The sequence below is a fragment of the Marmota monax genome, unplaced genomic scaffold, assembly GCF_021218885.2.
Source record: "Marmota monax isolate L192 unplaced genomic scaffold, Marmota_monax_Labrador192_F-V1.1 WCK01_AAM20220418_F8-fsc00021, whole genome shotgun sequence".
Lineage (NCBI taxonomy): Eukaryota > Metazoa > Chordata > Mammalia > Rodentia > Sciuridae > Marmota > Marmota monax.
This window is the reverse complement of record NW_026695228.1, coordinates 10,594,288-10,616,019: the sequence shown is the minus strand read 5'-3', so window position 1 is coordinate 10,616,019 and position 21,732 is coordinate 10,594,288. Positions and strand designations below refer to the sequence as shown.

The window sequence follows — 21,732 nt, the reverse complement described above, 5'->3', positions numbered from 1 at the left end:
TAGGGTTTTTATTTTGTCTTCAACTGATTTAACAAAAGATGACATGTCATTAATCCTTTTATTCAGATAACAGTACAGCCTGTTACAGAGAGCAGGTAAAAATCAGTTTTCATGTTTACTCATGAGTCCAATAAAAAGAATGACATGGAACGGAATCAGCGAAAGGTTATAGAATTTGTCTCCCAAGGCTGATGGATATATTTTTCTGTGTCTCTTGAACCTCCAATATTAGTGTCATAGTGGCAGCACCCAAGAACTGTAAGGGTGCGCAAGCTTTCTAATTGCAGAGGGTTTTGTTTTGTTTTGGAGGGCGGGTACTGGGATTGAACTCAGGGGCACTCAACCACTAAACATCCCCAGCCCTTTTTAATATATAGAAACGGGTCTCACTGAATTGCTTAGGGCCTCACTAAATTGCTGAAGTTGGCTTTGAACTTGTGATCCTATTGCCTCAGTCTCCCAGCTGCTGGGATTACAGGAGTGCACCACTGCACGGGCTACAATTAGGATCTTCACGTGGAATCTTTGAGCTTATTCGGAGAGTTCTGGAACCTGCAGTCCCTATATATGTTATGTGTATGCGCATTTCCTGCCTTTTTCATCAGGAGGCTGCTAAACCATCACTTCCTCTCAGAGGATCTTCTCTAGCCATCTTCTCCAGCCAAAGGCCTTGTCCATAAAATGTTTCTCATCACAGTTTCTTGCAGAGTCGTATTTACAAGCTGTCATCACCTGGTTTATCTACATCAGTGTATCTATCTCACTAGAAAGCAAGATTCCCAAGAGCAGAGCCTGGTCTTTCCCAGTGCTTTCGACCTGGTGTGCCTCGACAGATACTTCTGGAATGAATGACTGACAGGTCCGCGTCTGTCACATTTTATTTTATTTTTTCCACCTTAATACTGGGTCTTGTTGATTCCCAAGCTGGCCTGAAATTCACAGGCTCCGGGACTACAGGTGCGCACCATCGCGTCCGGTTATCCGATTTTTAACAGACTCTAAACTCTTCCTTTCACCTCACTCCGCCAAGCATTCTTCTCTAGAAATCATTTTAAAATAATGCAATTCCATTTTGTAAATATGGCTTGCAGCGTTTCAACCACGCCCATCCGCACTCTTTGGCTTCCTACAGCCAGAGCGCCACTCCCGCCCACTTACCCAAGCCCACAAAGTCAGGCGGTTTAGAGGCGACCCCGGCAGGTGCAACCGTGAGCCAGCACACGTATCAATTCGCATATCAGTCAGTCCCTGTCCGGAGTCAGGGATACGCCTGCCTCGAAGAGCCCTGGGCCTCCGCCCCACCGGTGGCTCAGGCCCCGCCTTACCGGAGGCCGCGATCCCCGCCCTTCCTTCTTCCCTCCCGCGCCACCCCAGTGGCTCGCGGTGGCGGAGTGGGGAAGCAGGCACACTGCTGCCTGGGACATCTCTACCGTCAGCCTCGGGTACTTGGCTCGCTGAGGCTTAGTCCGGCCGCAGCGCGCGGCGCTCGCGGGCCGTCCTGGCCACAACTACTTCCGGGTGAGCGGGTCGGTGACCCCGTGGCCCCGCCCCTCCTTGGCCGCCTCCGCCTGCCGCTCATCCCGGGGCCGGTTCCCGCTGTCTCAGCCGCCGCGCTGAGGGCGCACCAGCTTGATAGATCGGCCGCCGGTGCTGGGAGCCACCGCTTTCAGCTCGGCCCTCCTGGCTGGGAACCCGGGACCGACTCTGGCCGCAGCGCCCCTCGCCCTTCGTCGCTGTGCCGGGCGGGTGCCGGGCCGGCCAGCCGCGCTCCGGCCCTTCCCAGGCGGCGCCGCAGCCACAGTCCGTCCAAGAGGCAGGTAAGGGCCGCTCCTCCCGCCCGCTCAGTGTGAGCAGGGAGCTGGGAGGCCCCTCTTCCCGGCCTCCGCAGCCCAGAGGATCCGCGCCGCCGCCGACCCCTGTTGGGGGCCGGGCTACCTTGGGACTGCCCAGCTCCTGGGCCCGGTCGCCGCTTGACTGCCGAGATCTCGGGCATCTTCTGTCGCGCACCCTCCCTCCGCGGGGAGGGAAGGTGTTATTCCAGTTGTGGGAGAAATTAAATTGGACGGCTGCTCCTCTGACACGGGAGTCCGCGGCTCCTTCTGTTCCCGACGTCACACTCAGGGTTTCGGTCCCGGGAGAAGCACTCCCGGGAACCGTGTCAGGCCGATGGACGGCGTAGCATTTTTATGGAATTTTTTTTCTCTTTGCTCTTTTGACCTGAACTGAAGCGCGGGCTAACAGGAGCTAGCTAGGTGGGTCAGGGTTAATGCTTGACTAATATGGGGCATTATTCACACCCAGATTGTTGAGTTATACAGTTGCAGTCAGTCCTGGCTTCCTTTTTCTGTGGATATCCAGCCAGAAGAAGCCCCCTTCCTTTTCTTGGGGAGAAAAAGATTCAAGTGTTTGCAGTATTTTTTATACCGTGGGAGTTACAAATATCAGCTTTCTGAGACACGGCTGGGGGAAAGCTGTAGCCTAAATTTTAATTGTTTATAGCTTGTTTTCTTTTAATGACTCAGCATTTCTGCCACAAACAGAAAAACTGTAATTTAATCGACTAAAAGCAGTATGTAAGGATGACAGAATTGCTGTTAATTTTTATGTCATCACATTGAGAAGAGAATGTGGATGTAGTAGTGGAACTGAGAGATGGAGAGGAGGGTAGGGATGAGTAAGTTCTTAATCAGTGTTTAAAGAAATATTTTTTTTTCAAAATAATACTTTATTTGGTGATAATCTATATGAAAAGCTGTAGTTGTTGGAGAGTGCAAAATGTTGCAGGTAAAGTTAGTTGGCAGGAACTTCCAAGTATGCCACGGTTTGAAATTCTTGAAGTAAAACCCCGTTTCACCAATGTCATGCTCTGTTTAACAAATACAGAGGTGATGACCTAGTATACTTGTATAGAATAAGAATTTTGGAAAGTGTGATTCATATAGGAAGTTAGATCACTCACCTTGTGAATCACTGATGGATCTTAACAGTGAAATAGAGGAAAACTAAGTTTGTTTCTGCTTGTTTAATTAGATGCCTTTACTTATTTTATAGGAAGTGTTAGGTTTGTTGCTGAATGGTTTTTGTCATAAAGTATGCTAAGAAAATGACAATTGAAATTTTGCAAAATGCTTTAATTACTAAGTGGATTGTTGTGATTTTGCCCATTTTTTTTTTCTTTTTGGACTAGATGTGGCAAGATAAATGAAGGGGTGTAGAAGCAAAATAAATGACCCTGGCAAGGAGAACTACCATCACTAAGGTATGAAAAAGTTAACTGAAAGAATTTGCATTATACAAAATAGTCTTTTGAGTGGAATGCCTTACCCATTTTGCCATTCTATCCTTAAAAATATAGAATGAGACTATACTGTTAACTAAGTTTTGTTACAGAAGAAAGTGTGTATTGAATTTGTGATTTATTTTTGGAATGGATTGATATTAAACTAGAAATAACTTTTTATTGCTGAAATGTAATTTGATCATTTTTGGCTTTTAAAATGTTGTTAAGCAAAATAACTTTGAATCACAGAGGTCTTGATACTTTTAACCATGTTTTTCTTTTCCTTTTTTTGGGAGGGGGGATTCAGCTTGTTTTATTTTTCACTCATGAAGACCTTCAATTAGTTATTTTTTTAAAGTAATACCAAACTTATCTAATTGGTCTTACTTACAAAATTTCTTTAATTCTTTGGCATCCTTTTTTACCTTTATGTATTTTTTTTTTGAGAATTTTAATATTTATTTATTTTTTTTAGTTTTCAGTGGACACAACATCTTTGTTTTGTATCCGGGCCACACGCATGCCAGGCGAGCGTGCTACCGCTTGAGCCACATCCCCAGCCCCCCTTTACGTATTCTTATTTTCAGTATTCTCTAATGTTGCTTTTGATTTTTGTCCAGCTGAAAGTGACTTAAGAGTTTCAGTTCCTTTCGAATAGAGATTCCCTTTTGGAAAATCCCTTGTGGAAACCACCATAACTGACAGCCTTGGTGGGCAAATATGCAATTGAAATCTTCTTAGGTCAAAATTTAAGCATCTCAATAATGAAGGAAAAAAGAGATATGCAAAATATATTTGGCAATGTATCTCTTAAAAACAAATTATTACTAGAAATGAATTTAGCAAGAGGAAGGGAGCACTTTCTTGCAAAGCTCTATGAATTGTTTATCCTGGTCCTAGTGTAAAGAACACAGTTCATGGTGTAGAGGGAAAAAAATTCTTCTTGCAATGTGCTGGGAATGTTGATGAGGATCATTGAGAAGGAAGTAAAATTCTTGTCCTTAACATAGGAGCACTATCTATTGCACCTACAAAATAGAAACCATTTCATAGCCTTTTCCTTTTAGGTAGTCACTTTCTCTCTGGAGAATCTGAATAGAGGGATGATTCCATGACTAAAAAAAAATGTAATATACTTTTCCAGTTTGCAAATAAAGATTAGGCTCTATGACCATCTTTCAAAACTGAGCTTTTAAAACTTTTAAAGGAAGGAATTGAGCAAAATTTACCTTGTGAGTAATCTACTTCATTCTTTTCTCCATTTTCCCTTCTAAGATAATAGATAGGATATCTTTGGAAGTGATTTTTTTTTTTTTTTTTTAGTGTTGCACTTTGCACTTCCACTTTTAAAAACTTGAAATAAATTAGGCTAGACTTAAAAGGAATGCGATACTAGGATAAAAACTGGGTTTATTGTATGCTATACTCTTTCATTTGTTCTATTATTTATTGATTTTGGTGGAGTTAGGGGAACCAAGAGAATTCTACTTCTTGGATAGTCTCTGATACTTGCTACATATGTATACATTTGTTTTACTCTAGTGATACAAAAGCAATAGGTAAAAGTAGAGATGGTTAGGAAGAGGGAAAATGGCATATATAGGATAATGCTGATTTCATGGGCTTAGTAGAACTTGTGGGGATTTTTAAAAATTGATAAAATATTTAAAAAGAAAATGTAAGTTTCCTTTCTGCCACAAACTCCTAGGTTTTCCTTACCCCTGCCTCCTAATCCAAGGAAGCATTGCTAATGGTTATTGTGTGTCTTCTCAATTTTTTATTATATGTACACAAGCATACGTTTAGGAGAAATATCCTGTACCTTTCATTCTAACCCTTGATGTATCTTGGAACCCTCCCATACATATATATTTATATGATGAACGTATATATTCACCTCATTTTTTCTAAAGATTGGATGTCCTGCTTAGTGTAGATGGATCCTGATTTATTCATTTTCCATAATTTACCATTCCCTACTAACAGACATTTAGATTGTTTTTAGACTACTACAAGCACTACTATAATGAAAAACTTGTAAAACAAGTCTTGGCTCTAGTGTTTAAGTATGTATATATAGTGTATATTTGAATGTATGACTGGGAGTTTGGGACTTAAGTTGTGAAAATTTAAAAATTTATTTAAATCCTATATTGGACTATATAGGCTTGTAGAAGAAAAGACTTCTTAATTACTTTGTATTCTCTACCCATTTTTTCATTAAAAAAATTGCAAATGTATTTTATAAGGTGATTTAAGACATATTAGAGTATCAGATGCTTAATTTCATTTGTTTCAATTAGAAACACGGTAGTTTGAAGACTGGTATTTTCACATACAAACCATTTATATTTGGTAATAGTTAAGTGGCTACATCTTCTTCAGTTGTTTCAGAATTTTATGTTTTATGTCAATTAATAACATTGTATGTATGCTGGACTTATTGCAAGCCCAAGCCTATAATCTGAGCCACTCTGGGAGCTGAGGCAGGAGGCTTGCAAGTTCAAGGCCAGTCTCAACAATTTAGGAAGACCCTGTCTCAAAACAAAATTTAAAATGGACTGGGAATGTAGCTCAGTAGTAGACCGCCCCTGGGTTCAAACACCAGTACTGAAAAAAAAAAGTATATAGTCTATTTAATTTTTTGTACTGTTGAAGTCTGCTAATATTAATAGTTAATAATTATAATTATTAACAGTTAATATTAATAGTTAATAATTATAATTATTAATAATTATAATAGTTAATAAATAATAATAATTAATATTAATAGAGAAATAAATAGTTTGACTTCTTCCTTTACATTCTGCATCCTAATCTGTTTGTAATAAAAATACAAATAGATTCTGTGGAAGCTGGGCTCGGTGGCACATTGCCTGTAATCTCAGCAGCTTGGGAGGCTGAGGCAGGAGGATCACGAGTTCAAAGCCAATCTCAGCTAAGTGAGGTTCTCAACCACTCAGTGAGACCCTGTCTCTAAATAAAATACAAAATAGGGATGGGGAGATGTCTCAGTGGTTGAGTGCCCCTGAATTCAATCCCCAGTATCAAAAAACCCAAACCAAACCAAAACAAACAAAAAAACCAACTTCTTTGGAGCTTGGGATCTGAAAAATCTCTTTGTAATTCATAGTGTTTTTGATGGATTGATTTTTCACGGCAGGAAGAGGGTACAGATTCTTTTGTTGTGGTGGTGCTAGGAGTTGAACCTGGGGCTTCACACATGCTAGGCAAGTGTTCTACTACTGAGCTGCATCCCCAGACCTTCAGATTCAGTTTTTATTCTGCAAAGCGTTTGTAAGCAGAATAAGGGAGGTCCAGTTTTTAAATTTTGATTAACATAAAAGTTCACTAATGGCCAGGAGGAGGTTTAAGATCCTTTGTCCTCTTAAATGAGAGAGACTAGAGAAAAAAAGTTAAGTGCTGAGAAGTTCAAGTATGATGAAGTTGGAACTTGTGAGTGGCAGTTTCCCTGGCTGGTGCCCGGGATCTATTTTGAGGCCTTGTCAAAGCTCATCTGACAGAACCTACCACATATCTGTAATCTGGCCTGGCCCTGCTGCAAGTCAGGAAGGCTTGTGGTTTAGGAAAAGTGGCAACCACAGAAGAGGGGATTATAAAGGACATTTGTCTTCATAAGATTAAGGCTCTTTTGGGGCTGGAAATCTGCTTAGGGTGTATCCCAGGATCTAGGTTTTTGGCTATTTTATTTATTTATTGTTTTGGAAAGAGGATGATTAGGGAAAACTGAGCAAGTTTTTATAAAGAGATGTACAAGGAGAGCAAAGAATTGTCACAGCACTGATGTTATATTCTAGTTATTTGAGAGTGTTTGCCAGGGATCAGTGGAATGTTTTACAACAAGGGAAAAATCATTACTCTTACTGACACAGGGAGGCCATACCATAATATGAAATAGCCTTCCAATTCAGACACCTTCACACTTGTCACTGGGATCACAAATGTGAACTCTTGGACTTTTGGAATGATAGATTGTTTTACAGGATTATTTTGAGTTCAGATAAATTAGCTTCTTCTCAAATTTTCATTCTGTTTTTTCCACAAAAGTATAGAGTACCATGTAGTTTTTGCTTTAAACTCTTAGTTGTTACCAGATGCTGTCTCCTAGCATAGTTGTGTCCCTGGGTCATGTGATGCCTCATGAAAACCTTGATGTTTTCTATATTTAGTGAATGAAACACTTGAGTTTATAGTTCTTTAGCTATGTCACTTCTTAAACTAGAAAGCTGTTAAGGAACTTAGTGTTCCACCCTTTGACCAAGGTTCACATCAGTGTATTTAACTGCTATATTACAGTCAAAGTTGTTTGAAGAATTCAGCATGCAGACTTAATTTATAGACACAAGCCTGCAGATGGTTTCCCTTTCTTTTGTTTAAGATTAGGTTGTGGCTCCAGGAAATATAGTTTCTCCTTGTCCTCAGAAATTGGTATTGTAGCATTTTATGATGATGGTATATTTAGGATTCAATGTGAGGAGAAAAAATAAAATAGTAGTGTTTTTCTTTTCTTCCTTAATGCTATTATTTGGTTTATTCCTATTATTCTTTCCCTGTCTCAGCTTTTCCCTCCTAGAAGAAGAGGTTAAGCAGTTGGGAAAAGCCTTAGGGTGCATATCAAAATGTTTTTATTTTTTCAGAGGTAGAATATTATCCACCTCCCACCCTACCCCAATTAAAGAATCATAGCTCAACTTTTTCTGTTGTTTTTACTTTGAAACCTATATATACCTTTATTATGAACATCAGAATTTTAACTAGTTTTTATATATTTTTACTGCTTTAGGAAATACGTTTAATTTTTTAAATTGCTCTGAACACTTTGTTATTCTTTCTACAGTCCCACTTTTCAAATAGAAACATTTTAACAGCTTGGAGCAATCTTGACTATTTTAAAGTTAAAGAGTATACTTTCTGCAGAGGCACACTTATTTTCCTGTGAATGGTTTAAATCATCTATATCTGATAACAAACAATATGTTTAGCAAGCATATGTGTTGTAGCTATTTTTTTTTTTTTTAATTAAGTATTTGGTCTAAGTGATTCAAGCACTATAGGACTAAAGATAGAAAAAATTTAAGTTTTAGATGTGTTTTTTTTCTTGTCATGAATAATGATATCTATATTTATCTTTTTATCTATCTATCTGTCTGTCTATTTATCTGTCTAGTCATTGCCCTCCTGGTCTTGCCAATTTCATTTTTTGTGATCTACAAGTTTGTTTTGTTTTTTGGTACTAGAGATTGCACCCAGGGGTGCTCTACCACTGAGCTACATCCTCAGCCGTTTTTATGTTGTATTTTGAGACAGGGTCTCTTTGAGTTGCTGTTGGAATCACTTAGTTGCTGAGGCTGTCCTTGAATTTTTGATCTTCCTGCCTCAGCCTCCTGGGTTGCTGGAATCATGGGCATGTACCACCATTCCCAGAGACTTTTTTTTTTACTTTTAAACATTTTTTGCTCCCTAGCACGCCCTTCTGGCACAAGTAAAGCTTTACCTTGCCCCAAAACAAAAAACAAAAACAAAAACATTTTTTGCATTACTGGGGATTGAACTCAGAGCTTTATACTTGCTAGACAAGCATGCTACCACAGAGCTACATCCCCAACCTTTATTTAAAATTTTTTTTAAATGTTTATGGTTATTTTTATTTTTTAAATTTTTAAATTTTTATTAGAGTATTATAATTATAGTTGGATTCATTTTGACAAAATCATACTTGCAAGGAATTTGATTTCAGTCACCGTCCCCTTTTACCCTCTTCCCTCCTCTTTTTCTTCCTCTTCTATCTACTGATCTTCCATTTATTTATTTATTTATGGTACTGGGGATTGGACCCAGGGGCACTTAACCACTGAGTCACATCCCCAGCCCTTATTTATATTTTAGAAATAGGATCTCATTGAGTTACTTAGGGCTTCCATAAGTTGCTGAGACTGGCTTTGAACTCGAAATCCTCCCGCCTCAGCCTCCTGAGCTGTTGGGATTACAGATGTGCATCACCACACCTAGCTCCTTTATTTATTTTTCATTGGTACTTTCTACATATACATAAAGGTGAAATTCCTTTTGGCACATTTATATGTTATATAACATGATTTTTATTAAATTCATTTCATATTTCTTCCCCTTTCCCTTCCTTCCTCCCTCCCTCCTCCTCATTCTCCTACTCCACCACTTCCCCCCCCACCTACAGCCTTCTTTCCCTTTTTCTGCTCCAGTTTCCATGTATGAGATACCTGCACATTGAAAACATGAAATATGGTGGAATGAAATTAAAGAAGACCTAAATAATTGGAAAGAATCCTATTTTTATGAATTGGAGTCTTAATATTATTAAGATGGCAGTTGTCTTCAGATTGGTCTATTGATTCAGTGTAACTGCTTTGTAATCCTGATTACCTTCTTTTTTCTTTTTCAACCATTTACCCCCCGCAAATAAAATGACAAACTGATTCAAAATTTATATGGAAATGTAAGGGATCCAAAATAATCAGTCAGTCTTAAACAAGAAAAAGTTGAGGACTCCTTTTTCCAATTTTAAAACTTATTGCAAAGCCACAGTAATCAAGATGATGTGATATGGCATAAAAATACACATACAGATTAATAAAATAAAAATTGGTGTCTTAGCCAGGCACAGTAATGCATAATTCCAGTGGCTTGGGAGGCTGAGGCAGGAGGATTCTGAGTTCAAAGCCAACCTCAGCAACTTAGTTAGACCTTGTCTGTAAATAAAATACAAAAAAGGGCTGTGGATATGGCTCAGTGGTTAAGTGACCTGAGTACAAAACTGGTACACACACAAAAAAAGATGTCTACAAATAAAAAATATCTGCCCCCCCTTTTTTTAAAGTACTGGGGTTTGAACCAAGGGGTACTCTACCACTGAGCTGTATCCCAACCCTTTTCTTTATTTTGTATTTTGACACAGGGTGCCTCTAAGTTGCTGGTCCCAAATTTGTGCTTCTACTGCCTGAGCCTCCTGAGTAGCTGGGATTACAGGTGTGTGCCATTCTGCTGAATTATAAGCCCTTACTTCTCTGGTCAGCTGATTTTCAATAAGGGTGGCAGGACAAGCTGGGCATGTGGTGCATAGCTATAATCCCAGTTACTTGTGGCTGAGGCAGGAAAGACTGTAAATTCAAGGCCAGCCCAGGTAACTTATGGAGACTCTGTCTCAAAATGAAAAATAGAAAGGGCTGGATTTAGCTCAGGGGTACAGTGCCCCTGGGTTCAGTCTCCAGTATTGTCAAAAAAGATGGCAAGACAATTCAATAGGGCAAGAATAAAGTCTTCAAAAAATAGTGCCAGGATAAATACATGTTCACATGCAGAAATATGAAGTTGGATCCCTGACTCACACCATAATACCAAAGTTAACTGAAAATGGATCATAGACTTAAATATACATGGCAAAACTGTAAAAATGGGTCTATTTAATAATGATAATTATGATAGAGTTATAGGTGGTGATGATGACGATGATGATGAGGATGATTTTTGGTGATCCTGGGATCAAACCCTGGGTGCTGCACCACTGAGTTACAGCCCCAGCTCTTTTTAGTTTTTATTTTGAGATAGGGGCTCCATAAATTGCCTGGCCTGGCCTCAAACTTTTGATTCTCCTGTCTCAGCTTCCTGAGTCACTGATATTACAGGTGTGGACCATTGTTCCTGGCCCACATATGTATACTTAGTCATTTGTTTACATCAGTTTTGTTCACTGCTCTATCTTCAGTCCCTATAGTAACTGAAAATAACAGATACATATTTTTTGCATGGACAGTGTTGGTTATTATTAATTACTGAATAACAAGCCTTCATTTGTTTTTTTATGTGGTCATGATTTAATTGGCATTGTTTCTTAAATTACACCTTGCTACCTTCTTAGCAAGGTACCAACTTTGATTCAGACCTTAACTCTGTCTTCAGTTACAAATGACCGTAAACCAATCTGGTACAAGAATTTCTTAGATTACATAAAGATAAGAAGTTATCTTTATGTAATTTTAAGGTATTAAAACCTCTTGAACATGTTCTTCTGAAACTTTAGGCTGAATGACTTTTCTGAAATGCCTTTCACTCAGGAATGGAAATAGATTTTAGAAATAGTTGTATTAATTTTAAACTGTTAGGCAGAATTGCTGCTGACTTCCGTTTTCTGAGGCTAATATACTCTCATAGTTGTTGTGAATATCATAGTGAAGTTAGGAGGTTTAGTAATTAATTTAAGTTTAAATATTCTAAAATTTACTGGAATAATTGATTGTGTGCAAAAGTAGTTATTGACTAATTTTTCCAAAGACAAATATAAATCTTCTGTTAAAGTTGAATGTATAAATGGGCATTAAAACCGAATAAAGGGAAACATCCTAACTTACTGCATTTATTTTATTTCAGGGCTGAACACAGTGAAATCACTTACAGAGTTGGAAGGCTATTAAGAACACAAGATGGGGACTCCTGGTTCTGGAAGGAAACGAACACCTGTGAAAGATCGATTTTCTGCAGAAGATGAAGCTTTGAGTAACATTGCCAGAGAGGTGTGTCTGGTAAACTCCTTCTCAACACCAAGTTACACAGATGAGAGTATTGTAAAAATGTGGGGGTGACATATAGATACTCATTCATTGAGCTAGTTTCAGAATGTTTACTATGAATAAGATATTGTTAGCCTCTAAAATACTGTATTAGAATAAAATATACTTAGATAGCTATTCACCTCACCTGCGTTAATTTTTCATTATATTTTGAGTTCAAGGTATTGTCCTAATGTATTTAAATTTATAATTAATCTTCAGGATTTAAACTTAGGGTAATTAATTAGAATGTTGGAGATGTAACTATTGAAATGCTCATTTGACTGTAGTTCCAAGAGGTGCTATGTGAATTTTGACAGAAATAGTTCTTATTTGGTGCCTATTCAGAGTTTCTAAGTTACTTATTTTTTAAAAAAAATATTTATTTTTTAGTTTTAGGTGGATGGACACAATGTTTTTATTTTATTTTTATGTGGTGCTCATACATGCTAGGTGAGCACTCTACCACTGAGAAACAACCCCAACCCCTTTAAGTTATTTTTTTGAAATACTGCAGTGGAATTTTTTTTCCAAGTCTTTTTTTTTTGGTGGTGGTACTGGATATTAAATTCAGGCAAGGCATCACATATGCCAGGCAAGCGCTCTACCACTGAGCTACATTCTCAGCCCTGTGGTAAAATTTTTTGTTTAATTCTTATAGTAGCAGAGCTTCTGGAGCATTGTTTGTTTGTTAATAATTCAGAAAAATAAAATAAGAAGCGGTGTCACCTGTTAAATTACTAGCAGCAATTCCTTATATAATGGATATTTAAGATAACTTCCACCTTGGATTTCTTAGCAAGATACCAACTTGATTCAGACCTCAACTCTGTCTTCAGTTACAAACTGACCGTAAACCAATCTGGTACAAGAATTGCTTAGATTAGCATTAAATTATATTCTTTTTGTGAGAGTTATTCCCATATCACTTCTTTGTTCTTAGTAAATAACTTATTTATTATTAATGCTGTTTTCTTTTTTTTAATTGATCTATATTTTTCCTCTTAAAAGCTGTTTAGTTTGCTTTTGAATTAGAAACCAAATTTTCTGCAGTCATATATAGTAAATAAAAAATAAAGGATTCTCCAAAAAAACCAAAACCAAAAACCAAATCTTGAAGAGTATATGAAACAAAAGTTATTTAAAAACTGATAACAAATTTGTGATGTTACTTTTTCCTTTAATACTCTAAAATTGTATATTTAAATGCTAATGTTTAGCCTTAAATTTTAAATATACTTTTAAAAATTACATTATAGTTGTACAATAAGCCCATAGTGGGACTAATTTTAACATATTCATAAATTCATGTAACATGATTTTCTTCATTTCAATCCCCATGATATTACTTTAACAAAACTAGTTAAAGAAGTTCATGATACTACTTTAACAAAATTACTTTAAAAAAAACTTAAATGAGACATTCTTAGCTTTTGTGTGTGTGTGTGTGTGTGTGTGTGTGTGTGTTGTGCTGGGGATGAAACCAGGACCTTATTCATGCACACAAGCTTTATCACTGAACTATGCCCCAGTCTGATGACATGTTTTTAGATAAAAATACAAAAGACATTTAAAAGTGAAAAAGTAGATATTATGTTTCAATAATCTTAAGTATCTGCACAAATGAAACATTTTGGAAGCCACATTGTTTTACTTAAAAATTGAAACTTCTCAAAATATTTACTTCCAAATTTGGAGGGCTAAATGAGAAGAAAATGCCAGCGTCCTCTAGGCTTCTTTTGTATTTTTACTAAGTATTTGAACCCCCCCCCCTTTTTTTTTTGGCTGGTGCTGAGAATCAAACTCATGGCTTCATGCATGCAAGTCAAGTGCATTACCACTGAGTTACACCTCAGCCTCCCTTCTTCCCCTTTTTTGATGTGATCCTTTCTTTTAAAAGTTGGGTTGGAGTCTAATATCCAATATTGGTGAGTCCTTACTTTATGACAAATATTAACCTAAGCATTATTCACACATTATTTTATTTAACCCTCGCAAAATTCTGAGATTGGTTTTATTTTTATCTCCGTTTTACAGATGAGGAAACCATTGCACAGAAAAGTTAAATAACTTTCCCAAGGTTACATAACTGGGAAATAGAAGAACTTAGGTTTAGGTACATGAATTTTGGCTCCAGTCTGTGCATTTAACCACTTCCTATACTACACTATTTAATTAATCTTCTCCAGCTCCCCCATAGCTTGTTTTTTCATGACTTTGAAAGCATTTATGCATCTTGATTCTCACAAAAATCTTGATCTAGGTAAGATAGGTATTATTATTAGTGTTATTTACAGTTGAGGGATCATCTGAAGGAGAGAGCTAACTACCTAAAAGGTATTAGAATCTGGTCTCCGATTCAGCCATTTAAAGCTGTTGTTTATTCTACTCTACCATACTGCTTCCAAGAGAAGTGGACTTTGCAGACTTGTAAACATGGTTTTGAATTCTGGCTCTGGCTAATAATTGGTTGAGTAATTTTGTGAAGTCACTTCTCTTGACCTCAGTTTTCTCATCTGTAAAATGGAAATAATACTGTCTTCCTGTCTTGTAGGCTATTGTGATGATTAAAGGAGATAATGCCTGTGAACCTTCATTGTTAGGCTTGTGGAGGCTATTTTTTTTTGCTTATTAAAAAGAAATAGTGAAAGCTGGGTTTGGTGGTGTGTGCCTATAATCCCAGTGGCTCAGGAGGCTGAGGCAAGAACTTGTGAGTTTAAAGCCAGCCTCAGAAACTTGTGAGGACATCAGCAACTTAGCCAGACCCTGTTTCAAGATAAAACATAAAAAGGGGAGGGAATGTAGCTCAGTTTTTAAGCACTGCTGAGTTCAGTCTCCAGTACCAAAAACCCCCCACTATAACCATGCTTTATGTCTTGAGACACTTTAAATACCCCTTTGCCTTGAATTAGGTATAGAAAATTGTTTCCTCTTCATTCCTATAATTCTAAAATAACTCCTTTAGTCAATTCTTTCTCTTTTCTTTAACACTTTCATAGCCATTCATATGCTTCCACTCATACACTGGATGGTTGGCATTCATGGATAGTCCTTGATCCTTATTTTCTCCAGTGTGATCATCCCTTTCACCAAAAAATATTGACTTGCGTTAGAAACAAATAAAAATGAACAAAACCTCTACAACAATAAAAACGACAGCTTATTCTTTTTTTTCTTCAGTTAAATCTTAAGAGTTTAGTTTGTCTTTCCTCACTTCAGATTGTTTTTTGAAGTAGATAGGGAAGACCATAAATAAAGCAAAATAACCTTTTTTTTTTTTTTTCCATCTTAACTAGTATCTGTTCAAGTTTCCATGCTTCTCAGTTAGCAAGAAAGCAGACAACCAGAGAGGATGAGAAGGAAAGGAAACAAAGAATATAAATGTGTTCCATATCTGGATAACTTTTATGCTAAAATATGTGGTAAAACACACATAAAATTTACCATCTTAGCCACTAAGTGTACGTATAGTTCTGTGGTATGAAGTAAGTTTATGCTGTTGTGCAACCATCACCACCGTCCATCTCTAGAACCCTTTTTATATTGCAAAACCTGAATGCATTTAAAAAAGATGTTGAAATGTTTGAAGTCTGTTCCATGGAAGTAGGAACGTGGGTGGATTTAGGAGCCTTGCATGTCTGTGATGGGAACATTGCTCAGTCTTTTACAGTTTTTGGAGGTGTCAGAAGTTGTCAGCAAGGTCACTAGAATTATCAGAAGACCAATCTGAAGGCTTATTGGCTTTTAGTGAAAATCTGAAAGAATGTATCTAGTGTATTGAATTGGGGACCTCTAGGCAGCTAGCCTCTGTCTCAAGAGGAGAAAGATAAGGGTGGAATGAAAGCCAGTTCTGCTGCCTTCCCATATTCAGTTTGATGAATGTTTATATGAGAAGAAATTGAAGCCTCTTTAAGTGTTTGCAAACAATCTTTTCTTCTTCTCCTCCTCCTCCTCTTCCCCCTCCTTTTTTTTTTTTTTTTTTTTTTGCAGTGCTGGGGATGGAACCCAGGGCTTTGTGTATTCTAGGCCAGTGCTCCAAACTGAGCTACACCCCAACCCTGCAAACAGTCATTTGAAGGTGTCACTAAAGCCTGGAATATTATTGCTTTCCTTGTTTTGAGCTGAAATTATGAAGAAAACGTGTTTTATGCACACTTCTTCCAATGGAATTCATCAGAATGTTGTTTAGTTTTTGAACTGATGATCTGAGATTTCTTTTGGCTCTAAAATTCTGAGATTTCTTTTAAGATGTATGACTTACAAAAAAAACCGACGCTAGGTGCAATGGTGCACACCTGTAATCCCAGTGGCTCAGGAGGCTAAGGCAGGAGGATCTCAAGTTCAAAGAGACCTTGTCTCTAAATAAAATACAAAATAGGGCTGGGAATGTGGCTCAGTGATTGAGTGCTTCTGAGTTTGATTCCCCCCCCCCCCCCCCCCAAGAAAAAGAAATTTATGTTCATATGCATAGTTCTTTTAAATCTAAAGAATGAATGTTGGACATAGGAACTGATTATAATCTATAAGAACTGGAGTGTAGTTGATAGTGTCCAGAGATTTTTACATTGACCAGAAGATACATGTAAATACATTTGGAATACAAAAGTACTTGTGATAATAAGGAAGAATGGTAGCTCTATGGTTATATAACTCATGTGGCTGCTGGAATGTTCTGGTTTCCCTTTTTTTTTTTTTTTAAGTATATAATTCAGTGGCATTAATGACATTCACATTCACAGTATTATGCAACTATCACCCCATCACCATTATTGATTTCCAAAACTTTTTCATCACTGCAGACAGAAACTCTTAACTATTAAGCAATAACTCCCTAGTATTCACTTTTTCAACTCCTGGTAACCTTTAATCTACTTTATGCCTCTATTAGTTTGTCTCTTCTAGATGTTTCATGTGAATGAAATTATGCAATATTTGTCTTCTATGTGTATCTTATTTCACTTAGCATAATATCTTAAGGATTCATGTTTGTTGTAACATATACCAGATCTCATTCCTTTTTTCTTCTTTTAAATAACTTTATTCCTTTTTAGGCCAAATAATATTTCATTGTGTGTATGTACTACCTTTTGTTTATATATGTTTATCTATTGATGCATCCTTGGTTGGATTTCATTTTGTTGCCTAAGAAAGTTAATGGCCAGATTAGGCATCTTGGAGAATCTGAAGTTTGTGGTTTATGATTCTAGATTAACAGCTTCAGGAGAAAGATACACAGGGGAGAATTTTGCTTACTTTAAAATACTTTCCAGTGTTAACTGCTTTATGGAATGGTCTTCTCACAGTAATTTCACTACTTTTAGTAATTTATTCATTTGTAGGCTCTGGTAAACTTTTGGCAGGGATAAAAGCTTTTTTAAAATGTAGAGAATTATCATAATCAGTAATAATTATGAGCATTAATGCCATCTTTCATTTTAGAATATAGTTGCTTTTTAAAAAACAAATTTTTTGATGTCATTGCTCAGTAAATATTGAGGGCATGGGCTAAGGACTTTAAATGAATTTAATCCTCACAACAATCCTGTGAGTTAGTCTACTATTATTATTTTATCAGTGATGAATCCTTGGTATGGAGAAGTGAAGTAACTTGCCTTAAGAATGGCTAGAGCCGAAAATTGCACTTGGCTTCTGCACTCTTAACTGTGGTCCGTCCCATAGCATCAACCTGGAAGCAAGGAGGATAGAGAAGCCAGAGTTAGGTCAATGGTTCTACTCACTGCTCTCTGGGAGATGTTTGGCAATGTACGGAGAAATTTTTGCCTGTCTCAATAAAAGAGATTAGAGTAGGGAAGATGTGTTACTGGCATTTGTGGATAGAGGCCAGGAATGGTGCTAAATATCCTAGTGTACAGTTCAGCTTCCTATATCAAGGTAATATCTGGCCCAAAGGTCAATAGGGAGGAAATTGAGAATCCTACATAGGTTCTTACAGCCTGTATTTAGTATTTTGCTCTTTGTACTAAAAGCAAGGGAAAGCTTTGGAAATTTTTTGTAGGGTTATGACATGATCATATTTGAGCTTTAAAAGAATGACTTACTGAAGGTTGGAAATTGTTATCAGAGGGTCTTTAGTGCATTCAAGGAAATGAAGCCTGAGACTATAGAGATGATGATGGCCAGCTTAGAATGGTGACAGTGGAGTTGGTGAAAGGTGGTTGGAAGGAGAAGTTAAATAGTCAGTGCTCAATGAATAATTATAGTTGAATGGCAGAGAGAGACGTTTTGCTTTTTTATCTGGATGAATGGTGGAGTGGGGAGGGACTATGAATATATGTTGTGTTTAAGGTGCCTGTTAGACACCTACATGGACATTATAAAGAAGTGGTTTGAGAATATAGGTCGAGAGCTCAATGAAGAGGTTCGGGCTGTAGATTAACATTTAAGAGTTGTGAGTATATAGAAGTAATTGAACCCATAAATGTGAATGAGATCATTTAGTGAGAACGTATAGCGTTCAAGAAGATCCCTCTTTGGTCTCAGCCTTAAAATGCTACAGAATTTTCAAAATCAAGTCTAGAGGTTTTCTTAGTTCTGCCATACACACACACACACACACACACACACACACACTTACTTTTTTTTTTGGACATGTGCTAGGCATCCACCCAGGGCCTTGTACATGCTAGGCAAGTGCTCTCTCTATTCCTGAGCTACATCCCCAGCCCTCTGACATGTTTTAAATTATCTTATGTGCTTGGTCCAGATTATCCTATGTAAACTGGATTTGTCTGGAAAAAAAAAAAAAAAAAAACTCCGCAGGAGGCAGAATTACTGAGAATTACTGTTACTTAAAACTTAAACGTGTTTTCAGTATTAGTACATAAAAATTCATCCATATAGAAAGTGAAGTTTTTTCCATTTCTAGCCAGTTTTAAAAAAAAAAATCAAAATTCTCCCCTTTCCTGTTTTTATTAGGAAGATCTTTTATTTATTTGGGCAGGTACTGGAGATTGAACCCAGGGTCTTGTATATGCTAGGCAAGTGCTCTCCCCTGAGCCGTATTTCCATCCCTTTGGTTAATTCTTTTGAAAAGAGCAAATTTAAGTTGTTGTGGTTTTAGTCATTTAGAATTCCTTCAAGTGGTATTAATGCATGAATTTAGCCAATTCCTGGTGAGTGTAGACCTTCCTCCATGTTTTTCCCACTTACTGAACTAAAGTTAAGGACAGTAGGATGTGTGGTTAGGGTAGCACTCTCTTGTCCTTTGCCTTACCCTCATGCGCAGCATGGCCTTGGTCAGTTTTTCTGTCATTGCAAGTGTTAGTCTCAGTATCTCACTGTTCCTTGATTTGTTTCTCTATTCAGAATTAAAGGAGGATTTTTGTGATCTAAGATTTAATTTTGTCTCAGACTGAAACTTTCAGTGTCATAATCTTTGCCATAATCTGTGATTTACAAGGATTTAGAGGGGAAAAAAATTCAGATAGTACAGTAGCATTAACCTAAACGTGAAGGTGGTGCTGGCAACACCTTTTTCCACTCCAGAAGCATTTTTACGAGAACCAGGATTCATTTTGGTTAGATATGTCATTGTAGATAAAAAGTTTCACTTTTTCTGCTCTATTAGCTTGTATTCAGACCTCAGTAATAAAGTCCTTAACCTTAGATTTCCTCTATCATTCCAAAAGAATATTTTCACTGTCAAAAGGCCTCTGAATAAAAGAAAGATATATTTGTTTGACACCAGAAAAAAGATGAGTTAAAATTCCTAGGTTTTTATGTAACACATGTTGATGTTCATGTTCAGAAAAATTTAAATATTTGTCAATTACCAAAAGTTTTTTAGAAAATGGTTAAATATATTGGAAGATCTAATTAAGGACAATTGTATCTAAGATTTTGTACTAAAAGGAAGTTGCTAGGAAATGGAGTAATAATTTTTATTTGTTAATTTGGTAACCATGGCAACACAATAAATATTATGTCTCTTAATTTGTCTTTCAGTGTTCTTTTGGCATGAGTGTCATGGAAGAATAAACAAATTAAACACAGCAAAGTCTGAGTCTTAGTTACCTGAGTTAGTCATTTTCTTTGAATGTATCACTTTCTAAAATTCTATAGTTAACATTCCTTGAAGTTAAAGCATAGTCTGTAAAAGCCCAGATTATACCTTACCTCTTTTATTCCAGCCAATTTTATAGGTTTTATATTATAAATATAAGCGCAGGCTGACAATTCCAGACTCTGTTGACTCAGTTCAGTACATTTCTGTTAAATTATGAATTTTAAATTTGCCTGCTTTTAAAACTGTTACATGATTGCAGTGTCACAGAAGTTTTTAAATTGGAGGATTTTCTTCTTCTAAAGGCATTTGAATGAGTGGCTCAATGTAGTATTCTTATTCAATACAGAAAGGTTTTGATAATGATATAAATATTCCCGAATTCAGCACTCCCAATATGAACAAATGTCGATTCGTTACAATTACTTCAGATCTTTTCTTTAAAAAGATAGGAGGGAAGAAAGGGAAAAGATGAAATTACAAACCAAGTTTAAGGCCCTTTGTTTCATTTTCCAGGCTTATTCACCCTTTCTCCCCATCATGGGGAATCACTAACAAAATCAGAAAGTGTCGCTGTTTTTGAAGTTCTAACATTTATCTGCATAAACAGTATTGTTTTGTGGATTTTTGTGTATTGGTTTGTAACTGCTCTGTATGGATGTGTGTGAATACTGTGGAAGACTCCCAGAATAGGAGAATCTCATGCTGCTAGAAAGGAGTTGGAGTGGGAGGAGGTGATGCTGGGGAGGAAGGAGGGACCAATCAGGAAAGTATTTATGCATTTGATTTTGAATACTGTGGGGGCCACTTAAAGGATACATAACTTATCAGATTTGAATTATATTACTATAATTACCTTATCTACCTTGTTGGGAAGGACTAGTAGAAGGCAGAAAACAGAAAGCGGCTGTTCTGACCTTGGTGAGAGGTGATGAGAGTGTGAATTTAGGCAGAGACAGTGGAATGGGAAGTTGGGATAGAAGAAATAATCAAGAGATGGGAACTTAATGGGAGTGAGGTCATTGAGACTAAATAAATATGGTGGGAAGATAAAAAAAAAAAGGAAGAAGCCTCATGATTCTTATTTCATATTTTGGCTAATGAAACATTTGAAGGACAAATATAAAGAGGAAGACGAAGTTTAAAGGAAGGATTATAAATTAAATTGGGGTATAGTGAGTTCAAGGTTCTAGTGGGTAGAGGGACAGCTCTAGTGTTTGATAGCCAGTTAGAGCAGAATTGTTGGGGGAAAGGTTTGGCTTGGATACAAAGATTTGCAGACTATCTCTATCTCCCAGGAGAGAACCTAAAATGAAAAGAGTAGATCAAGCCTGGAAGCTTTAGTTATATTACAGATTTAAGGATCTAACAGAGAAGAATGTGCCCATGAAGGATTCCTGGGAAGAGTGGTCAGAGTAAAGGGGAAAACCAGCAGACAAAAACTCTTGCAGAATGTCAAGAGATGAGAATTTTAAGAAGCAATGAGTGATTATGGCATTGAAAGTCCAGAAAGGAAAATTGAGATAAGAATTTTAAAAATTCCACTGAGTTTGGTACAGGTCATTCATGAGCTTTCCTTGAACAGCTTCAGTTAAGTGACTTTGGCAGAAGCCAGACTGCTATCATTTGAAGAGAGTGAGAAGAGAGGAGGAAGGTGTGAGAAAACTTAGCTGTAAATAGAACACAGGGTAGAACTGAAGTATGGTGGGATTTTTTGTTGTGTTCTGCTTTTTAAAGATGGCATAGTCTTTGAACCTACCTTTGAGAAGAAACCAATAGAAGGAGAAAGTAAAGATTAAGGAGATAGATGATAGGGTAAGGTCCCTGAG

At 37.1% G+C, this 21,732-nt stretch overlaps 1 protein-coding gene across 40 annotated transcripts in view; it reads left to right on the top strand.

Annotated features, from left to right (window-relative positions):
- The first annotated feature begins 1,587 nt into the window (after nucleotides 1-1,587).
- The window catches only part of Lrrfip2 (LRR binding FLII interacting protein 2), an 86,394-nt gene continuing 66,249 nt past the window's right edge, over nucleotides 1,588-21,732 (top strand). For 12 of the 40 annotated variants that reach the window (XM_046437735.2, XM_058576554.1, XM_046437733.2 and 9 more), the window contains exons 1-3: nucleotides 1,595-1,817; nucleotides 3,188-3,259; nucleotides 11,702-11,844. In XM_046437735.2, the coding sequence (XP_046293691.1) occupies nucleotides 11,755-11,844 (90 nt within the window). In that variant the 5' untranslated portion in view covers nucleotides 1,595-1,817; nucleotides 3,188-3,259; nucleotides 11,702-11,754. Of the gene's footprint in view, nucleotides 1,818-1,920; nucleotides 2,253-3,187; nucleotides 3,260-10,232; nucleotides 10,304-11,701; nucleotides 11,845-21,732 lie in introns of those variants that run through there. The other 28 variants (XM_046437713.2, XM_058576556.1, XM_058576555.1 and 25 more) reach the window with 10 other exon arrangements.